This window comes from Heterodontus francisci, chromosome 17 (genome assembly GCF_036365525.1).
Source record: "Heterodontus francisci isolate sHetFra1 chromosome 17, sHetFra1.hap1, whole genome shotgun sequence".
Taxonomy (NCBI): Eukaryota; Metazoa; Chordata; class Chondrichthyes; order Heterodontiformes; family Heterodontidae; genus Heterodontus; species Heterodontus francisci.
Genome location: NC_090387.1, coordinates 84641309 through 84660194, shown reverse-complemented (window position 1 = coordinate 84660194; position 18886 = coordinate 84641309). Strand labels below are relative to the sequence as shown.

The window sequence follows — 18886 nt, the reverse complement described above, 5'->3', positions numbered from 1 at the left end:
GTGGTGCCCAGAACTGTACACAGTACTCCAGCTGTGGCCTAACTAGAGTTTTATACAGCTCCATAAACTGAGAGAGGGGAATATGCAGCGAGACCTGGGTGTTCTTGCACTCCAGTCGCTGAAGGTAAGCATGCAGGTCTAACAGGCGGTAAAAAAGGCAAATGGTATGTTGGCCTTCATAGCGAGAGGATTCGAGTACAGGAGCAGGGATGTCTTGCTGCAATTATACAGGGCCTTGGTGAGGCCACACCTGGAATATTGTGTGCAGTTTTGGTCTCCTTATCTGAGGAAGGATGTTCTTGCTATAGAGGGAGTGCAGCGAAGGTTTACCAAACTGATTCCTGGGATGGTGGGACTGACGTATGAGGAGAGATTGAGTCGGTTAGGATTATATTCACTGGAGTTCAGAAGAGTGAGGGGGGAATCTCATAGAAACCTATAAAATTCTAACAGAACTTGATAGGGTAGATGCAGCAAGGATGTTCCCGATGGTGGGGGAGTCCAGAACCAGGGGTCATAGTCTAAGGATATGGGGTAAACCTTTCAGTTAGGAGGTATATGCTTGTAATATTTCACTCTGTAAATAAATATAAGACTAAGTACCACAGGACATGCGCGATGCCAATATCATCACCCTCTATAAGAACAAAGGTGACCGCGGTGACTGCAACAACTACCGTGGAATCTCCCTGCTCAGCATAGTGGGGAAAGTCTTTGCTCGAGTCGCTCTAAATAGGCTCCAGAAGCTGGCCGAACGCGTCTACCCTGAGGCACAGTGTGGCTTTCATGCAGAGAGATCGACCGTCGACATGCTGTTCTCCCTTCGTCAGATACAGGAGAAATGCCGTGAACAACAGATGCCCCTCTACATTGCTTTCATTGATCTCACCAAAGCCTTTGACCTCGTCAGCAGACGTGGTCTCTTCAGACTACTAGAAAAGATCGGATGTCCACCAAAGCTACTAAGTATCATCACCTCATTCCATGACAATATGAAAGGCACAATTCAACATGGTGGCTCCTCATCAGAGCCCTTTCCTATCCTGAGTGGCGTGAAACAGGGCTGAGTTCTCGCACCCACACTTTTTGGGATTTTCTTCTCCCTGCTGCTTTCACATGCGTTCAAGTCCTCTGAAGAAGGAATTTTCCTCCACACAAGATCAGGGGGCAGGTTGTTCAACCTTGCCCGTCTAAGAGCGAAGTCCAAAGTACGGAAAGTCCTCATCAGGAACTCCTCTTTGCTGACGATGCTGCTTTAACATCTCACACTGAAGAGTGCCTGCAGAGTCTCATTGACAGGTTTGCGGCCGCCTGCAATGAATTTGGCCTAACCATCAGCCTCAAGAAAACGAACATCATGGGGCAGGACGTCAGAAATGCCCCATCCATCAATATTGGCGACCACGCTCTGGAAGTGGTTCAAGAGTTCACCTACCTAGGCTCAACTATCACCAGTAACCTGTCTCTAGATGCAGAAATCAACAAGCGCATGGGAAAGGCTTCTACTGCTATGTCCAGACTGGCCAAGAGAGTGTGGGAAAATGGCGCACTGACACGGAACACAAAGGTCCGAGTGTATCAAGCCTGTGTCCTCAGTACCTTGCTCTATGGCAGCGAGGCCTGGACAACATATGTCAGCCAAGAGCGACGTCTCAATTCATTCCATCTTCGCTGCCTCCGGAGAATACTTGGCATCAGGTGTCAGGACCGTATCTCCAACACAGAAGTCCTCGAGGCGGCCAACATCCCCAGCTTATACACACTACTGAGTCAGCGGCGCTTGAGATGGCTTGGCCATGTGAGCCGCATGGAAGATGGCAGGATCCCCAAAGACACATTGTACAGCGAGCTCGCCACTGGTATCAGACCCACCGGCCGTCCATGTCTCCGCTTTAAAGACGTCTGCAAACGCGACATGAAGTCCTGTGACATTGATCACAAGTCGTGGGAGTCAGTTGCCAGCGTTCGCCAGAGCTGGCGGGCAGCCATAAAGGCGGGGCTAAAGTGTGGCGAGTCGAAGAGACTTAGCAGTTGGCAGGAAAAAAGACAGAGGCGCAAGGGGAGAACCAACTGTGTAACAGCCCCGACAAACAAATTTTTCTGCAGCACCTGTGGAAGAGCCTGTCACTCTAGAATTGGCCTTTATAGCCACTCCAGGCGCTGCTCCACACACCACTGACCACCTCCAGGCACTTACCCATTGTCTCTCGAGACAAGGAGGCCAAAGAAGTAAAGGAGAAATTTCTTCACCCAGAGAGTGGTGAGCCTGTGGAATTCGCTCCCACAGAAAGCAGTTGAGGCCAAAACATTGTATGTTTTCAAGAAGGAGTTAGATAGAGCTCTTGGGTCTAAAGGGATCAAAGGGTATGGGGCGAAAGCAGGAACAGGCTACTGAGTTGGATGATCAGCCATGATCATAATGAATGGCGCAGCAGGCTCGAAGGGCCGAATAGCTTAATCCTGCTCCTATTTTCTATGTTTCTATGTTTTTGAGATAGTCCCTAACCAAAAGTGGAATAAAAACTTCAGGGTTCTGGGGAGCCAGAACTGGTTGGAACCAGATAAAACAGACGCTGAGCCATCCAAGCTCAGATCACAAGATTGACATTTGCAGGCAAGCTGAAGAGAGTGCAAACTGAATCCAGGAGCTGGCAAATACGAGTTGCTGCAGCTGTTTCAGTTACTTGAAATTATACTGCTGGATCCATGCTATTTAAACTGTTATGAGTAAAGCTGAGGAGGTTCTGGAGCAGTGCGTTATTTTGTGGAGACCATATCAGTGGAGTTCAGGTTGAAGAGGAATTACTGTCGGATGAGAATCGATAACTACATCTTGAAAGAAACTAGCTAGAGATCTACCTGAGGAAGTTCAGAGCTGTGATGAACTTTGTGGCTGCAACTGGTGCTATATATGCTGAGTGGACTGTCTAGTAAATCTGTGAGATCTATCTTCGTTGTATTTGATAGTTAATGTGTAATTTGTAATATATATTGACTGTGATTTGTCTGTTAATTCATGTTTCATTTATGTTGATTTTAGTTTGATAAAGTAAAAGTTAAAAAATCTTTGGGAGTGTACTCATTTCTTTCAGAAGAGCATTCACGGGACTATGACAAAGTAAAGACTGTTGTTCTCAATGCCTGTGAGTTGGTACCAGAGGCCTAAAGACAGAATTCAAAAATATTAAAAGGGCCAGTCATATATGGATAATAAAAGCAAAATACTGCAGATGCTGGAAATCTGAAATAAAAACAAGAAATGCTGGAAATACTCAGCGGGTCTAGCAGCATCTGTGGAGAGTGAAGTTAACGTTTCAGGTCAGTGACCCTTCATCAGAACTGGCAAATAGGTTTTAAGCAACTAAAGCGGGGTGAGGCAAAAGATAACAAAGATATTGATAGGACAGAGGGTCACAGAGAATAACTGACCAGAAGGTCATGGAGCAAAGGCAAACGGTATGTTAATGGTGTATTGAAAGACAAAGCATTAGTGCAGAGAGGGTGTTAACTGACAGAAAAATGAACGGCCCTGGCCCAAAGCACAAACATGAAAAAAAAGTGGGTAAGCACATGGTAAAAAAATGAATTATGAAACAAACTAAAATAAAATAAACAAATAAAAATAATAAATAATAAAACAAAAATAACTAAAAATAAAAAGGGGGCCCCGTCATGCTCTGAAGACATATATGGAGTTTGCTAGAGAGAAGGAAATGATGTTTGATAGGCGGTATAGATCGATGAAGATTACACAAGATTTTGAGAGCTTTAGGGAAGTGATTCTGATGGAAGAATTCTAAAGTAGCATTCCTTTGGCAATAAAGTCCCACCCAGAAGAACATAAAGTTCGTAAATTAAGGAAGCACGGTAGTGACAAAGGATTATGAATTGATTCACAAGAACAGTAGTCACAGGCCTAAATTTGGAAACTTTCAGAGAAATTGGGCAGATAGGAAGTTTGAAAATAAAAAGAGATCCAGTCCTATTGAGAAAGATAGCACTGGGGAGCGGGTGGCGAAGTTAGTGGTAATGTCGCTGGACTAGTAATCCAGAAACCCATGGGTTCGAATCCCACCATAACAGATGGTGAAATTTGGATTCAATTAATAAATCCGGAATTTAAAAAGAAAGCCGGTCTAACGGTGCCCATGAAACCATGTCAATCATTATAAAAACCCATCTGGTTCACTAATGCCCTTTTAGGGAAGGAAATCGGCTGTCCTTACCTGGTCTGGCCTACATGTGACTCCAGACCCATAGCAATGTCTGTTGACTCTTAAAATGCCCTCTGAAATGGCCTAGCAAGCCACTCAGTTCAAGGTCAATTAGGGGATGGGCAATAAATGCTGGCCTAGCCCAGCAACACCCACATCCCATGAACGAATAAAAAAAAATGTAAAGACACAAACACATCTCAGGTCAGCAAAAGAGAAAGTCCGAAGGACAGGTTTGGTTGGAAGTGAAAAACTAGCCCATTGCATGTGTACAGTCAAATGGTGTATCGCGTACCCCCCACCCCCAGGAAATACGGTTCTAGCGGGTAACGTTCACAACAAGCAGGTAGTTTCTCCCACATTCGCTGTGGAGTGACTCAGGTTGCAAAAAAACTATAGAAGTTTTCTGTTTGAGAGTTAAGTATCCCCAGTATCCTCACTTTTGCCTGGTGAAACAGGCAAGTCAATTGTTTTCCTTAGAGATACAGGGGCAGCACCGTCACTGATGTTGGCAGGTGACGTGAATTCTCTCCCGCTACTCCCAGTAGTTCGCTGAATGCAAAGGTGTTAATTCAGGGTATTGATGGAAATTATTTACCCATTCCCTTACAAAGGGTTGCTTGGAAATGTGACTTAGTCATTGGTCCTGTTACTGTTGGTTTTGTTCTTAGATTAGATTATTTAGATTAGAGATACAGCACTGAAACAGGCCCTTCGGCCCACCGAGTCTGTGCCGACCATCAACCACCCATTTATTCTAATCCTACACTAATCCCATATTCCGACCAAACATCCCCACCTGTCCCAATATTTCCCTACCACCTACCTATACTAGTGACAATTTATAATGGCCAATTTACCTATCAACCTGCAAGTCTTTTGGCTTGTGGGAGGAAACCGGAGCACCCGGAGAAAACCCACGCAGACACAGGGAGAACTTGCAAACTCCACACAGGCAGTACCCAGAATCGAACCCGGGTCCCTGGAGCTGTGAGGCTGCAGTGCTAACCACTGCGCCACTGTGCCGCCTATTAAAGGTGTGAATCTTTTGCTAGGAACCTGAGGATAAGGTATTGGTATCTCCGGTGGTTTCGAGGAAGCCAGCTGAGGCTGCGGAAACTGAGATTTTGCAGGAAGAATTTCCTAGATTGTGTTGTGACTAGGTCCTAGGCTCATAGTGTTAAACCAGATGAGATGGATTCAGTTTTTGGAGGACAATTCAGATTTTGGTTGGCTGAAACCTTTTTCAAGGATTTGGATAGGAATGTTGGTGTGAAAGAGTCCAAGGTTAACAATGGTGAGTTGTTTAGCAGATCTTCCTCGATTGAGGCACAACAGGCTGACCCAGATTTGAGGAGCTTGTCTCAGAAGGCGTGTTCTGAGGCAGAGGCTGAAAAGATCCGAGTGTTATTAAGTCAAGAATGACATTTTGATGAAGAAGTGGAGACCTCCTCAGAGGCCCGCTGATGAGGATTGGGCTGTAGTCCATCAAATTATTGTCTCTCCTTGCTACCGCAATTTGGAAGACTCAGGGTAGGGTAATGGAGCATTTTTACTGACCGAAGCTGCATAAGGGTGTGGCTAACTTTTGGAAGACATGTGATGCATGTCAGATGGTTGGGAAGCCATAGCCTTATATTAAGCCAGCCCCATTAATATCAATATCTGCATCTGATGAACCATTTAGTGGAGTTTTTGTAGATTGTGTTGGACCCTTACCTAAGACTAAGTTGGGTCATAAGTATCTCCTGACCATCATGGATTTGTCCACTCGATTTCCAGAGGCTGTATCATTGATTTTTGCAGCAAAAGTGGTGATTATGGGGTTAGTCCAGTTTTTCACTAGGTATGAGTTATCAAAAGAAACTCAGTCTGAGCAGGGGTCAAATTTCAAGAGGTCATATATAATTTAAGAATGAGGCAGCTCAAGTCATCTGCTTATCACCGCAGTCCCACGGTGCTTTGGAAATGTATCACTAAACCCTAAAGAGTATGATTAAGGCCTATTGTCTTGAGTATCCCCAGGATTGGGATAAAGGGATATCATTCTTGTTATTCGCAACTAGGGTCACGCCAAATTAGTTCACCGATTTCAGTCCCTTCAAATTGGTCTGTGGGCAGGAGGCTAGGAGCCCCCTTAAACTTGTTAAGGAGAGATTTTTGGCACTGGAGGAGGAAACTACCCTCCTAGATTATGTGTCAAAGTTCCGAGAAAGGCTCTCAAAAGTTGTGCAGTGGCCAGAGAACATCTCGAGGCTTCTCAGCAGGTGATGAAAGCACAAGCAGATAGAACAGCTAAGACACTTAGTTTTGAACCCGGGGATAAGGTGCTAGTTTTGTTGCCTTTGCCTGACAAAACCTTGAAAGCTACGTTTAGTGGACTCTACTGTATCAAAAGGAAACCCAGTGATGTGAACTATGTAGTAGTACCGCAGACAGACGAAAGAGTCAAAGAGTGTGCCATGTGAATAGAGTCAGAGTCACTTATGGCACAGTGGGAGGTCATTTGGCCCATCAAGTCCATGCCAGCTGTCCATGGAGCTATATGCAGAAGGGGTACTATGACCATGAGCATAGTCAGCCAGTAGTTGTAGCACAGGTGGTAGAGAATGTAGATGGTGATACTGGTGCACATGATGAACCAGATGATGATTTTGAGACTGAGTGTTCTCAGATTGAAGCTGGCGAACACAGAAGTGTTGGAGGGTTTGGATGAGGTGCTATACCATCTATCTGAACAACAGAGGAAAGACATAGCTGACCTATTGAGGGAATATAAGCCTGTATGCTGAGATACAGTTGTACGTCTCTGGCTATTCATGAGGTTGATGTAGGGGAAACCAAACCAATCAAACAAAATTTCTACATTGGCCAAAGTCAAGGAGGAGGTTCAATACATGTTAAATAATGATATAATTGAAACCAGTCAAAGCAGCTGAGTTTTCCTGTCGTTCTGGTACCAAAACCAAATGATTGTCAAAGATTCTGCATTGATTACCAAAAAGTTAATGCAGTAACTAAGAGTGACCCCTATCTGATCTTGAGGATTGTATTGATAGGGTGGTAAACTCAGCCTTTGTTAGCAATATTGATTTGCTTAAGGGATATTGGCAAGTCCCCTTCAACAACCAAGCCAAATAAATTTCTGCTTTTGTGACACCAGATGGTCTGTTCCATGTAAAATCATGGCATTTGGTATGAAAAATGCACTGGCTACATTTCAAAGATTAGCCAATCAAGTGATTGCCGGATTGAATAATTGTGTTGTGTACATCAATGACCTTTTGGTGTACAGCGACACCTGGAGTGATCATGTCCGACATTTGAGAGCTCTTTGACCAGCTGGCCAAAGCTAAACTGGTCATAAACCTGGCAAAGAGCGAGTTTGCCACGGCCAAGGTTGCTTATTTAGGAGTTTGTCAAGGCCAAGTGTTACAGCGAGAGGCCAAGGTTCAGGCAATAATAGACTTTCCTGTACCCAAGACAAAGAAAGAAGTGTTACAATTTCTGGGTAAGTGTAGGTTCTACTGGAAATTTGTTCCTAATTTCAGCAGTAACCCCATTGACAAATTTGTTAAAGAAAAATGTGAGGTTCAAAAGGTCAGAGTCATGCCAAACAACATTTGAAAAGTTAAAGGCCATTTTCATAAAGGAGCCCATTCTTGCAGTTTCAGATTTTAGTAAGGCATTCAAAGTGGCTATCGACAACAGTGGACATAGGGGTAGGAGCGGTGCTGCTCCAAAATGATGCTGGTACTCAATGACCCATTTGGTACTTCTCCAGGAAACTTAATAAGCATCAGAGAAAGCATTCAACCATCGGGAAAGAGACTTTAAGTCTCGTACTGGCTCTTCAATAGTTTGATGTATATGTAAGCAATATACAGGGGGAAGTACTAGTTTATACAGACGACAACCCACTTGTGTTTCTAGAAAGGTTCAGAACAAATAACCTCGGACTGTTTCGTTAGAAATTGATGTTACAGCCATTTACACTAAGAGCTGTGCATGTTGCAGTCAATAACAATGTAATTGCTGATCGGGGTGGGGGAGGGGTGCGGTTGTAAAGAGAAGGAAGATTCTGAGTTATGATTTTATGCTGTTTGAATCCTATTAATCCTAATTGTCACATTTATTTGGATTTGTTATTGGTTAAGCCCTTATGATTTTGTAAATACATGTATATATGTGGAATATGGAACTTGCTGTATTTCTAAATTGTAAAGAAAACTTTACTACGGTAAAGCTTTTTTTTTCCCGGACGGTGGTGGGATGGGGGGAGAATGTGTGATGGAGTCCACGGTTTGTGGGACCAGTGGGGGAGCGTGTGCAAGCTGAATAAATGTCTCGTTGAATGTTGTGTTAGGTGCACTGACTCTGGTTTCAATGCTTTTTTTTTGAGACAGTCCCGAACTAAAAGTTAAACTAAGAACTTCAGGGTTCTGGGAAGACAGAACTGGTTGGAACCAGATAAAACAGATGCTGAACCATCCAAGCTCAGATCACAAGATTGCAATGTGCAGGCAAGCTGTAGAGAGTAGAGGCAGAATCCAGGAGCTGGCCAGAGGCAATAAGAGTTGCTGCAGCTGTTACAGTTACTTAAGGTTATACTGGTGGATCCATGCCATCAAGACTGTTGCGAGCAGAGTTGCAGAGGTTCTGGAGTAGAGCGCTTTTTTTTGCGGAGACCGTAGCCATGGAGCTCGGGTTGAGGGGGAACTGCTGTCAGATGAAAATCAATTACTGCATCTTGAAAAAAACAAGCTGAATATTTACCTGAGAAAGTTCAGAGCTGTGAAGAGCTTTGTGGCTGTTATTGGCGCCATATATGCTGAGTGGACTGCCCACTAAATCCATGAGATCTTTCTTTGTTGCATCTCATAGTTAATGTGTAATTTGTAATACATATTGACTGTGATTTGTCTGTTAATTCATGTTTAAATTATGTTGATTTTGGTTTAATTGTTAGCGTAAAAATTTAAAAAGTGAAACCTTGTCCGTTTGTTTTTCTATTGGGGTCGTTCGGTAAATTTGGTTCATTGATCTCCACAGGGAACATAACAAGCATGATACCAGCTTTTATTCCTGATTTATTTAATTGTATTTAAATTCCCCAGCTACCATGTCGCTGGATCACTAGTCCAATAACATAACCACTATGCTACTGCTTCCTTAAGGGTGACGGAAGCAGATTCAATAACCACTTTCAAAATGGAACTGGATAAATACTTGAAGTGGAGGAAATTGCAGGACAATGGGGAAAGAGCACAGCAGTGGGATAAATTAGATAGCTCTTCCAAAAAGCTGGCAGAAGCACAATGGTCTGAATGGCCTCCTTCTGTGCTGTAAGATTCTATGAAATATAGATTTTGTTTTTTCCCTGTTCTCCCTACCCCCACCTGTGATTATTGACTCAGTTCCACCAGTGCCCAGAGCCATCACCCACATGGCCATATCTTAACCTAAATAGGAGGCAGTCAGAGTGTGAACCCTAGCTCACTTCCCCTTCCCAGCCCAAGCCACTGAGGTCAACTGCACAGAAGGCAGCCATTTGGCCTGGCTTGCCTGTGCTGGCTCTTTGAAGAAACAGTCCAATTTAGTTCCACATCCCAGCCATTTCCCCATGACCCTCTTCAAAGACATGTACAATTGCCTTCAGAGAGTTACCATGGAATCTGATTCCACCATCCTTTCAGATTGTGCGATTCAGCTCGTAACATAGGCTGAGGATTGAATCTGGGGCCTCTCAGCCTCTGTAGGGTTCAGTAACACACTGGGCAAACATTCACCCTGCTCACCACCAGATCACTAGCATTGTTTCTGGACAATGTACCTTTCTTCAGGAGGTCACTAATTGTTGTTGTATGCTGGCTGAGCACTGCCGACCTTGGAACCGAAAACAGCAGCTCTCCCTCTTCAATCTCGTCCTTTGCCACCAGGCCGTAATCTGCCACTGTGCCCTCCTTGCTCACATAAACCTGGGTGGGAACCAAGAAATAAATTTATATAGTGCAAACCACTCAGTAAATGCTCCACAAATGCCAGTTTTTATTTAAAAGATGGGGGTGGGGGAAAGGAATCAGGGGATCACTGTTAGGATTAAATCAGGGGTCAGTAACAAAAGCTCAGAGATTTAAAATAATTGATAAAAGAGCCAGAGGGGAATGAGAGAATTTTTCACAGAGCATTACGATCTGGATCACACAACCTGAAAGGATGGTGGAATCAGATTCCACAGTAACTTTCTAAAGACAATTGGACATGTATTTGAAGCGGGTTATGGTGAAATGGCTGGGAGTATAACGTAGAGTGTGTGAACAACATGTCTGTTCAAGGTGACTGTTCAAGGACAAGTAGGGGCTGCAGTATAAGAGATAAAAGTGCTGCCTACCAACCCCTCCCCCCACCATCACCGCACCCCCCCCCCCCCCCCCATCGCTTGAGCTGTGAATGGCAGTTAACATGAAAGGTAACCCAAAAATCTCTACAAGCATGTAAACAGTAAGTGAGTAGTAGGAGTTGGGGTGGGGCCTATTAGGGACAAAGGTGTTATGTGCTTAGAGGCACAGAGCAAGGCTAGAAAACTTAATGAGTACTTTGTATCAGTGTTTACTAAGGAAGAGGCTGCTGACAAAATAGTGGTAGAAGCGGAGATGGTAGAAGTAATGGATGAGGTGAAAATTGATAGGATGTACTGGAAAGGCTGGCTATGCTTAGAGTGGATTGTAGTAGGGAATCTTAGGATAATTAGCTAGATAGGCACTGAAGTAGAAGACAGCTAACACTGCAAATAACCTATGACCTCAACTGTGAAGATATAATTAAAGGGAGATGTGACCGGGGAAGGGACAAGAACAAAGAAGGGGACTGAGTGATCCAACCACAAACTGATGGCCTGGAATGGCTAGATATGTAGGAACAAAGGAAGGCGTATGTTGGAATAAGCAACTGGCCAAGTGAATATGTGAAAATAGCTGACACAGAGAATGTCACACGTAGTTAATGTAGAAGTAGGTGGATTGAACAAAGGAGTTTTGAGTCGCCTCTTGGACCTCACTGAGAGACGTACTCCCCTGTATGTATACTTGTATCTCTGAATAAATTTTGCTTGCTTCACCTACAGCCATCTCGCGTGAAGAGTTCTCAATGGTACTCCACAACAAATTGGCGCTGCGAGCAGGGTCTCCAACAAGCAATTGAGGATCCAGACAACCGGACCCACCAAACGGGCGAGTATGGTTTATTTTATCATCCATAGTTAGAGTGTAAGCCCGGAAGACGGGTGAGAGTGGATGCGGAGACCAGAAGACCTGAGAACCAGCTGCAGGTGAGGAAGCAAAACTGCGTAGTAGAGCCGAGAAAGGACAAGGTCCACGCAGGTCAGAGCCGTCCCTGAGACAGCGGGCCAAGAGAGCCGCCCCGGGTATCAGCAGGTCCGAACCGCAAATGTGCAGGCCAAAGGCCAGACAAAGAGAAAGGACAAGGTCCAGGCAGGATAGAACCGCCCCAGGAATCAGGCAGGTCCAAACCACAAAAACGCAGGCCAGAGGCTAGGCAAAGACAGACATGTCAAAGTGGGGTCCAGAGGGGTCCATTACAAGGTTTATCACAGACAAACATAGGAAACTAAAAGAGAAAATGAAAAAGACAGGATGGAATCCTTTGGATCCTCCCTCCAGGCAGAAGGCTTGGTAGGACAGATGAAGGATAAGGAAGAAAAGGGTATGATAACTGTAATTAATAACTACTGGTTAAAATGAGGGAACCCCCCCCCCCACCCCACTATCCACCCCCCACCACCACCCCTCCCCTCCCCCCCGCCCCGGAAAAGGACAAAGATAGAACAGGGGTTAGAGTTCTCAATTGGGCAAGGCCAATTTTACTAAACTGAGGAGTGATTTAGCGAAAGTGGACTGGAAACAGCTACTTGAAGGTAAATCAGTGTCAGAACAGTGGGAGGCATTCAAATGGGACACATTTTACTGGAAAGGTTATCAAGCAGACTTGTACCTTACTGGGCATTGGACAGAAGTTTCAAGTACCCTATCGCCCACAGAGCTCCGGGATGGTGGAAAGAATAAACAGGACACTTAAGACTGCTTTATCAAAAGCAATAATTGAGACTGGTAAGGGCTGGGAAGGGTTGTTGCCCAGTATCCTGATGAGACTGAGGGCCGCACCTAACCGGATGGTGAGACTGAAGCTGTATGAACTAATGACAGGACAAGCTATGAGGCTGCCAAGGAATGCACGTGCAGGGGGCAACAACGTGGGCCCTGCAAAAGTGAGTTAGGAAATTTGTTAAAGAATTGTGTAAACAGTTGCATGAGCTGAGGCGTGAGGGCAGGGACCAGCAGATTATTAGAGATATGGAAAAGGATGGAGCGGAGGAAAGGAAAAATATACCGGGAGTAGGAGATAGGGTAATGGTCAAGATTTTACCTGAAAAGGCAGGTTTAGCACCCAGGTGGCAAGGACCCTGTGAGTTCCTAATGACCAGCGACACCTGTGCATGCATGGATATGAAAGGAAAGGGTAGATGGAAACATCGGACCCAACTTAAACCCTTTAAAGGCACAAAGGATAATAAGGACTAAGTGGTGATGACTGGTGTCCTCTGTAATTTCTCCCAACAGGAAAATGACGAATTGGAGAGATGCCATCATCGCAATCATTCTAATCATCCTCCTGGGAACTGTGGCAGCCTGGGAAAAGCCCCTGGTACTTATTGGAAACTACACCTGTTTACATCCTGGCCAGTACATACAGCTGCCCAAAGGAGGCCATGGAGAGTGGGTAAGGAGACCCAATGTCTGGATATCGGACAGGGTGACTGGAGACAGCCATCGGGTCATCTCAGTTAGTTTGAGGAATGGGACAACACAGATATCGCTGTCCAGACTGGGTCTTACGTTCTGCCTGCCAAACCCGAGGTTCTCTTGTAGAGACAAAGTAGCAGCTTGGTTGTACGAGCCTGCAGGGTGCATTAACTCCTCTTGTTGACGTAACATATGCAAGTCTAACCTGACCCATACCAGGACAATATTGTCAAGAACTATGTAACGATCTTGTTAATTGTTTGGGTTGTAGCGATATATCATGTTTTAACTTGGCCACCTGTGGATACTAGAAGTCCACCAAATGTCCAGCTGCTGTGCCCCTACCCCAGGATGGGGTAATTAGGATAGGTAAACTTAAAACAGTATTGCATGACATCACTATGGTGACTCTCGAAGTGACTTAGAGATATAGGGGGACAATTCGGAAATGCCATCTCAGTGTTAAATTCGCTACAGATTTCTGACATAAATGATTACACGTCCTGGGTTGCCAAGGAAACAGCCAGAGGACTAAGATTCACAGCCTGGGGAATGGAATATCCCCAACAGCAATTGAACTTCAGGGAGAAGGGATAGTGAAGGGCCTGGAGCTGCTGTTACTAAGGCCACGGACACATAGGCAAAGGGAAGGGCATGTGACATGTTGGCTCTGGACCTGATAAATAAACTTAGATCAGACATTGAAGATATAAGATTCGGTACTGCACTTGGCACATGTATCACACAGTTAAGAGATTGGATCTCATCAACCTTAATGAGGAAAGGCAGGAACTTGTGGTTAATAGACCCACTAGGGTGGAAGAAAGAAAATAAAGTTTCTGATGACTATGCCCAGGAACATACAAATGGGACTTATCAAGAGGGATGTAAATTTGCATAGTTAGGAATAGAAAAGAATGGGTGGGTATACCAGGTGAGATCCCGGGGATACTTGGTGGCCAATAAGAATACCACCTTACTGATGACATGGGAATGTTGTACAGTCATTGTCTGCTCATGCAACACCCTAAAGCCCATCAGTAATAGCTCTGCCAACGTGGTGTCAGTGAATCCTCTGGAAAAGGCCTTCAAGGCAGTTCAAACCTCCCTCACGCAATTCTTTTACGGAAGTTTAGAGTGTGGCAACAACCACACTTTCAGTCTGCAGATTATTGACTCATTTACTGTCAGAGACTTCCCACCTAGCCAGTAGGGCTCACACTGGACGCATGTTCAGCTCATGGTGGGATGGAACGCTAAACATAGATGATGCCCCGGGAGAGATAGCCCAGAAGGCAATAGAGTCATAGAGAGATACAGCACCGAAACAGGCCCTTCAGCCCACGGAGTCCGCACCGACCATCAACCACCCATCTATACTAATCCTACATTAATCCAATTTTCCCTCTCACATCCCCACCTTCCCTCAATTCTCCTACCACCTACCTACACTAGGGGCAATTTTTACAATGGCCAATTTACCTATCAACGCCCAAGTTTTTGGCATGTGGGAGGAAACCGGAGCACTCGGAGAAAACCCATGCGGTCACAGGGAGAACTTGAAAACTCCACATAGGCAGTACCCAGAACCAAACCCAGGTCGCTGGAGCTGTGAGGCTGCAGTGCTAACCACTGCACCACTGTGCCATCCTGATTACAGCTAGTAAATATGTGGAGGAAAGTCACCAGGCAGTAACCAGGGAGAGAGTACAAGTATACCTGGTAACAAAGGAAGCTGGAGGATTCAGCACAAGGCAGTGCAACAATGGCAACAATGCAGTACGATCGGTGGGAGATAGGGAGAGTTGCGGTGGCAGGCGCATCCATTGTAGTGTTGCTAATCAGCCTGTCTATCTGCTGTTCGATTGATGATGTCTCAAGCAGAGCAAATGGTGATGCTGGCCACCAAAGGATACAACCCTGGTGCCCACAGTGTCACTTACCCACTCTGGGGGCAACTTCAGAGAGGTAACAACTATGTTGTATAGGTAGGATCGGTCCTAGGCTCAGCCTGGGTCACTAAGGCCATAAGAGAATGATAGGAAAGGATCTGAAGCTTGTCGAGGCCCAGGTGGATCCCCGGATTGTTCGACTGGTGGAGGATTTGGGGAATAACCACCTGGGCCAGATAGTATCTGACCCCGGGGGGTCAAAAGGGGGGACTGAAGTAGGGAATCACGGGATAATTAGCAAGAAGAATGCTGAAAATTACTAACACAGCTAGGAAGGCCACTGAAGTAGAAGATAGCTAAAACCTCAACTGTGAAGATGTCTCCCTTTGATGATGTGACTGGGGGAAGGGACAAGAACAAAGAAGGAGACTGAGTGATCCAACCACAAACTAATGGCCTTGGAACGGCTAGATATGTAGGAACAAAGGAAGGCGTATGTTGGAATAAGCAAAGTTAATGTATAAGAATGTGGGTTGAACAAAGGAGTTTAGAGTCACCTCTTGGATCTCATGTTAATTCTGTGATTATGTGCAGGTGAAGGGAGTTAATTGGGTTTTTAGTTGAGTACTTAAAAGCAGACACTCTCTGGGACTGGGAAAGGGATTTGTGTAAAGAGCTACATGAACAGAGCTGCGGCAGCAGAATCAACAGACTACAGAAAACAAACACCATGGGAATATTTTTTTTTATTCATTCATGGGATGCGGCTGTCACTAGCAATGCCAGCATTTATTGCCCATCCCTAATTGCCCTTGATAAGGTGGTGGTGAGTCGCCTTCTTGAACCGCTGCAGTCCATTTGGGGTAGGTACACCCACAGTGCTATAAGGAAGGGAGTTCCAGGATTTTGACCCAGCGACAGTGAAGGAACGGCGATATAGTTCCAAGTCAGGATGGTGTGTGACTTGGTGGTGATGTTCTCATGCATCTGCTGCCCTGGTCCTTCTAGTTGGTAGAGGTCGCGGGTTTGGAAGGTGCTGTCTAAGGAGCCTTGGTGCGTTGCTGCAGTGCATCTTGTAGATGGTACACACTGCTGCCACTGTGCGTCGGTGGTGGAGGGAGTGAATGGCACCCCATCAAGCAGGCTGCTTTATCCTGGATGGTGTTGAGCTTCTTGAGTGCTGTTGGAGCTGCACCCATCCAGGCAAGTGGAGAGTATTCCATCACACTCCTGACTTGTGCCTTGTAGATGATGAACAGGCTTTGGGGAGTCAGGAGGTGAGTTACTCGCTGCAGGATTCCGAGCCTCTGACCTGCTCTTGTAGCCACGGTATATATATGGCTACTCCAGTTCAGTTTCTGATCTTCTGATCACTGGTAACCCCCAGGATGTTGATAGTGGGGGATTCAGCGATCATAATGCCATAGAATGTCAAGGGGAGATGATTAGATTCTCTCTTGTTTGAGATAGTCATTGCCTGGCACTTGTGTGACACGAATGTAATTTGCCACTTATCAGCCCAAGCCTGGATATTGTCCAGGTCTTGCTGCATTTCTACATGGACTGCTTCAGTACCTGAGGAGTTGCGAATGGTACTGAACATTGTGCAATCATCAGCGAACATCCCCACTTCTGACCTTATGATTGAAGGAAAGTCATCGATGAAGCAGCTGAAGATGGTTGGGCCTAGGACACTACCCTGAGGAATTCCTGCAGATTGACCTCCAACAACCACAACCATCTTCCTTTGCGTTAGGTATGACTACAACCAGCGGAGTGTTTTCCCCCTGATTCCCATTGACTCGTTTTGCTAGGGCTCCTTGATGTCATACTCTGTCAAATGCTGCCTTGATGTCAAGGGCAGTCATTCTCACCTCACCTCTTGAGTTCAGCTCTTTTGTCCATGTTTGAACCAAGGCTGTAATGAGGTCAGGAGCTGAGTGGCCCTGGCAGAACCCAAACTGAGCATCACTGAGCAGGTTATTGCTAAGCAAGTACTGTTTGATAGCACTGTTGACAACACCTTCCATCACTTTACCGCTGATCGAGAGTAGACTGACGGGGCAGTAATTGGCCGGATTGGATTTGTCCTGCTTTTTGTGAATATGAGCAAGTGCAGTCACAGTAAACACAGAGGAGGTGGATGACGACATCACAGAACAAGCAGGGGCGGAGGGAGTAAGTTACAGGTAAATATTTAACCTACCTATAACTTAGTCTAAATAAAGTAATTAAGTTGCAAGTTTATCTCTGGTAACTTTAGCTACTCATCTAATCAACAAAGGCATGGCAGTGCACCATAGTCCCACTGACTACACATCCTGTGCCATGGATGCTTCAGGATGCTTCTTGTGTCCTGGATAACCATATGTGCAGGAAGTGTCAGCTGGAGCAGCTCGAGCTCCAGGTTTCGGAGCTTGAGCAGCATCTGGCATCACTACAGTGCATCTGCGAGGCTGAGTGCCCCGTGGAAAGCACGTTCCAGGAGGTGGTCATCCCGCAATTACGGGTGTACAGGCAGAGGGGGAATGGGTGATCGCCAGACAGACAAGGAGGACCAGACAGGTAGTGCAGAATACATCTCTAACTGGTATTCAATTCGTGTGTGGGAGTTCAGCCAGAGCCAAGTCCATGGCTGAGCTGTATGGGGTGGAGGAGTGGGGAGAGGAGAGGGGGGGGGTGGAAACAAAGTCAGAAAAGCAATAATAGGGGATTCAATAGTTAGGAGAACAGACCAGCATTTCTGCAGCCGCAGATATGACTCCTGGATGGTATGATACCTTCTCTGATGCCAGGGTCAAGGATGTCACTGAGCGGCTTCAGAACAATGAAGGGGGAAGGTAAGCAGCCTGCACTCATGGTCCATTTCTGTACCAATAAGTACAAAGGGGTATGAGGTCCCGCAGGGAGCGAGAAAATCAAGGCGTTGCTTGCACAGGCGTCAATGTAGGTCAGTGAACACAGGAGTAATAGTGAATTCAACTTAGTGTGAGTAAGGACACAGGCAGCAGAGTTTTGAATAACCTCAAGTTTACAGAACTGCTTCCACCAGGGAGTCTGTTCAATAATGTGACAGACAACTCACCTGCCAAATGGAAAAATATTAATTTCGTTGTATGAAACTTTACCTGAGACTTTTACTGGACATTATTAACAGATAACTCTTTAAAAAGCAGCACAGAACAGCTAAAGGTGGCCACGCACAACTTGCATATGAGAAGCCAAGGGCTGGCTGAGAGACAGAGGTAATTACCCAGTCGAGTTAGAACACTAGGGGTGTGCTCTGATTCAATTACCTAGAATGGTTTTTGTCGATAGTGGTCGTCAAAAGCCTCGACACCCATTGACTTTGAAAGAGCCAAACCACCCCCAACCAAGTATGTTTGCACAGCTTGCAAGAACTTTGAATTTCAAACAGAAATTTCTGTTTTCAAACAAAGAGGTGGTCACATGACATACCTGCCTGTGTAACTCTTGAGTTTGTGAATTATGCCTCAGAAGGAAAAAACACAGTGATGGAACTCCAAGCAAGAAAAGAGCATCTCTCCCTCTCCAGCAAAGTCCCAGGAAGGCCTCGGCTGCAGCTAAACCTCAAATCTACCCACTCTCATATGCAACAACCAAGAGGACGGATAAAGCCTCTCTTCGGCCTTCCAGAACCAGAGAAGCAAGCCTGAATTGGGCACGTGGCCCCAGCAAGGACTTCAAGACTTTAACTTCAACTAAGGAAGTTGAAAGTCAGTATCTGAATTCCACTTATCATAGACTTTACTTCAACCTCCCAACTCTTTTTCCCTCTGTATCTATTTGTGTGTGTGTGTGTATGTGCCTCTCGTATGAATGTGAGTGTGGATGTGCCGCATATTTTAGTTATTTTAACCGGTTTAGAGTGATAAGGTTAATAAACTTGTATCTTTCTTGTTTAAACTCAAGAAAATCTGTCTGGTTAGTTCTTTTGTAA

General features: G+C 45.4%; 1 protein-coding gene across 2 annotated transcripts in view; it reads right to left on the bottom strand.

Moving 5' to 3' along the window:
• setd6 (SET domain containing 6, protein lysine methyltransferase) overlaps positions 1-18886 on the bottom strand; it is a 101870-nt gene that overhangs the window by 17562 nt on the left and 65422 nt on the right. For both annotated transcript variants that reach the window (XM_068049805.1, XM_068049804.1), the window contains one exon: positions 10048-10192. In XM_068049805.1, coding sequence (XP_067905906.1) covers positions 10048-10192 — 145 coding nt within the window. The remainder of the gene's footprint in view (positions 1-10047; positions 10193-18886) is intronic.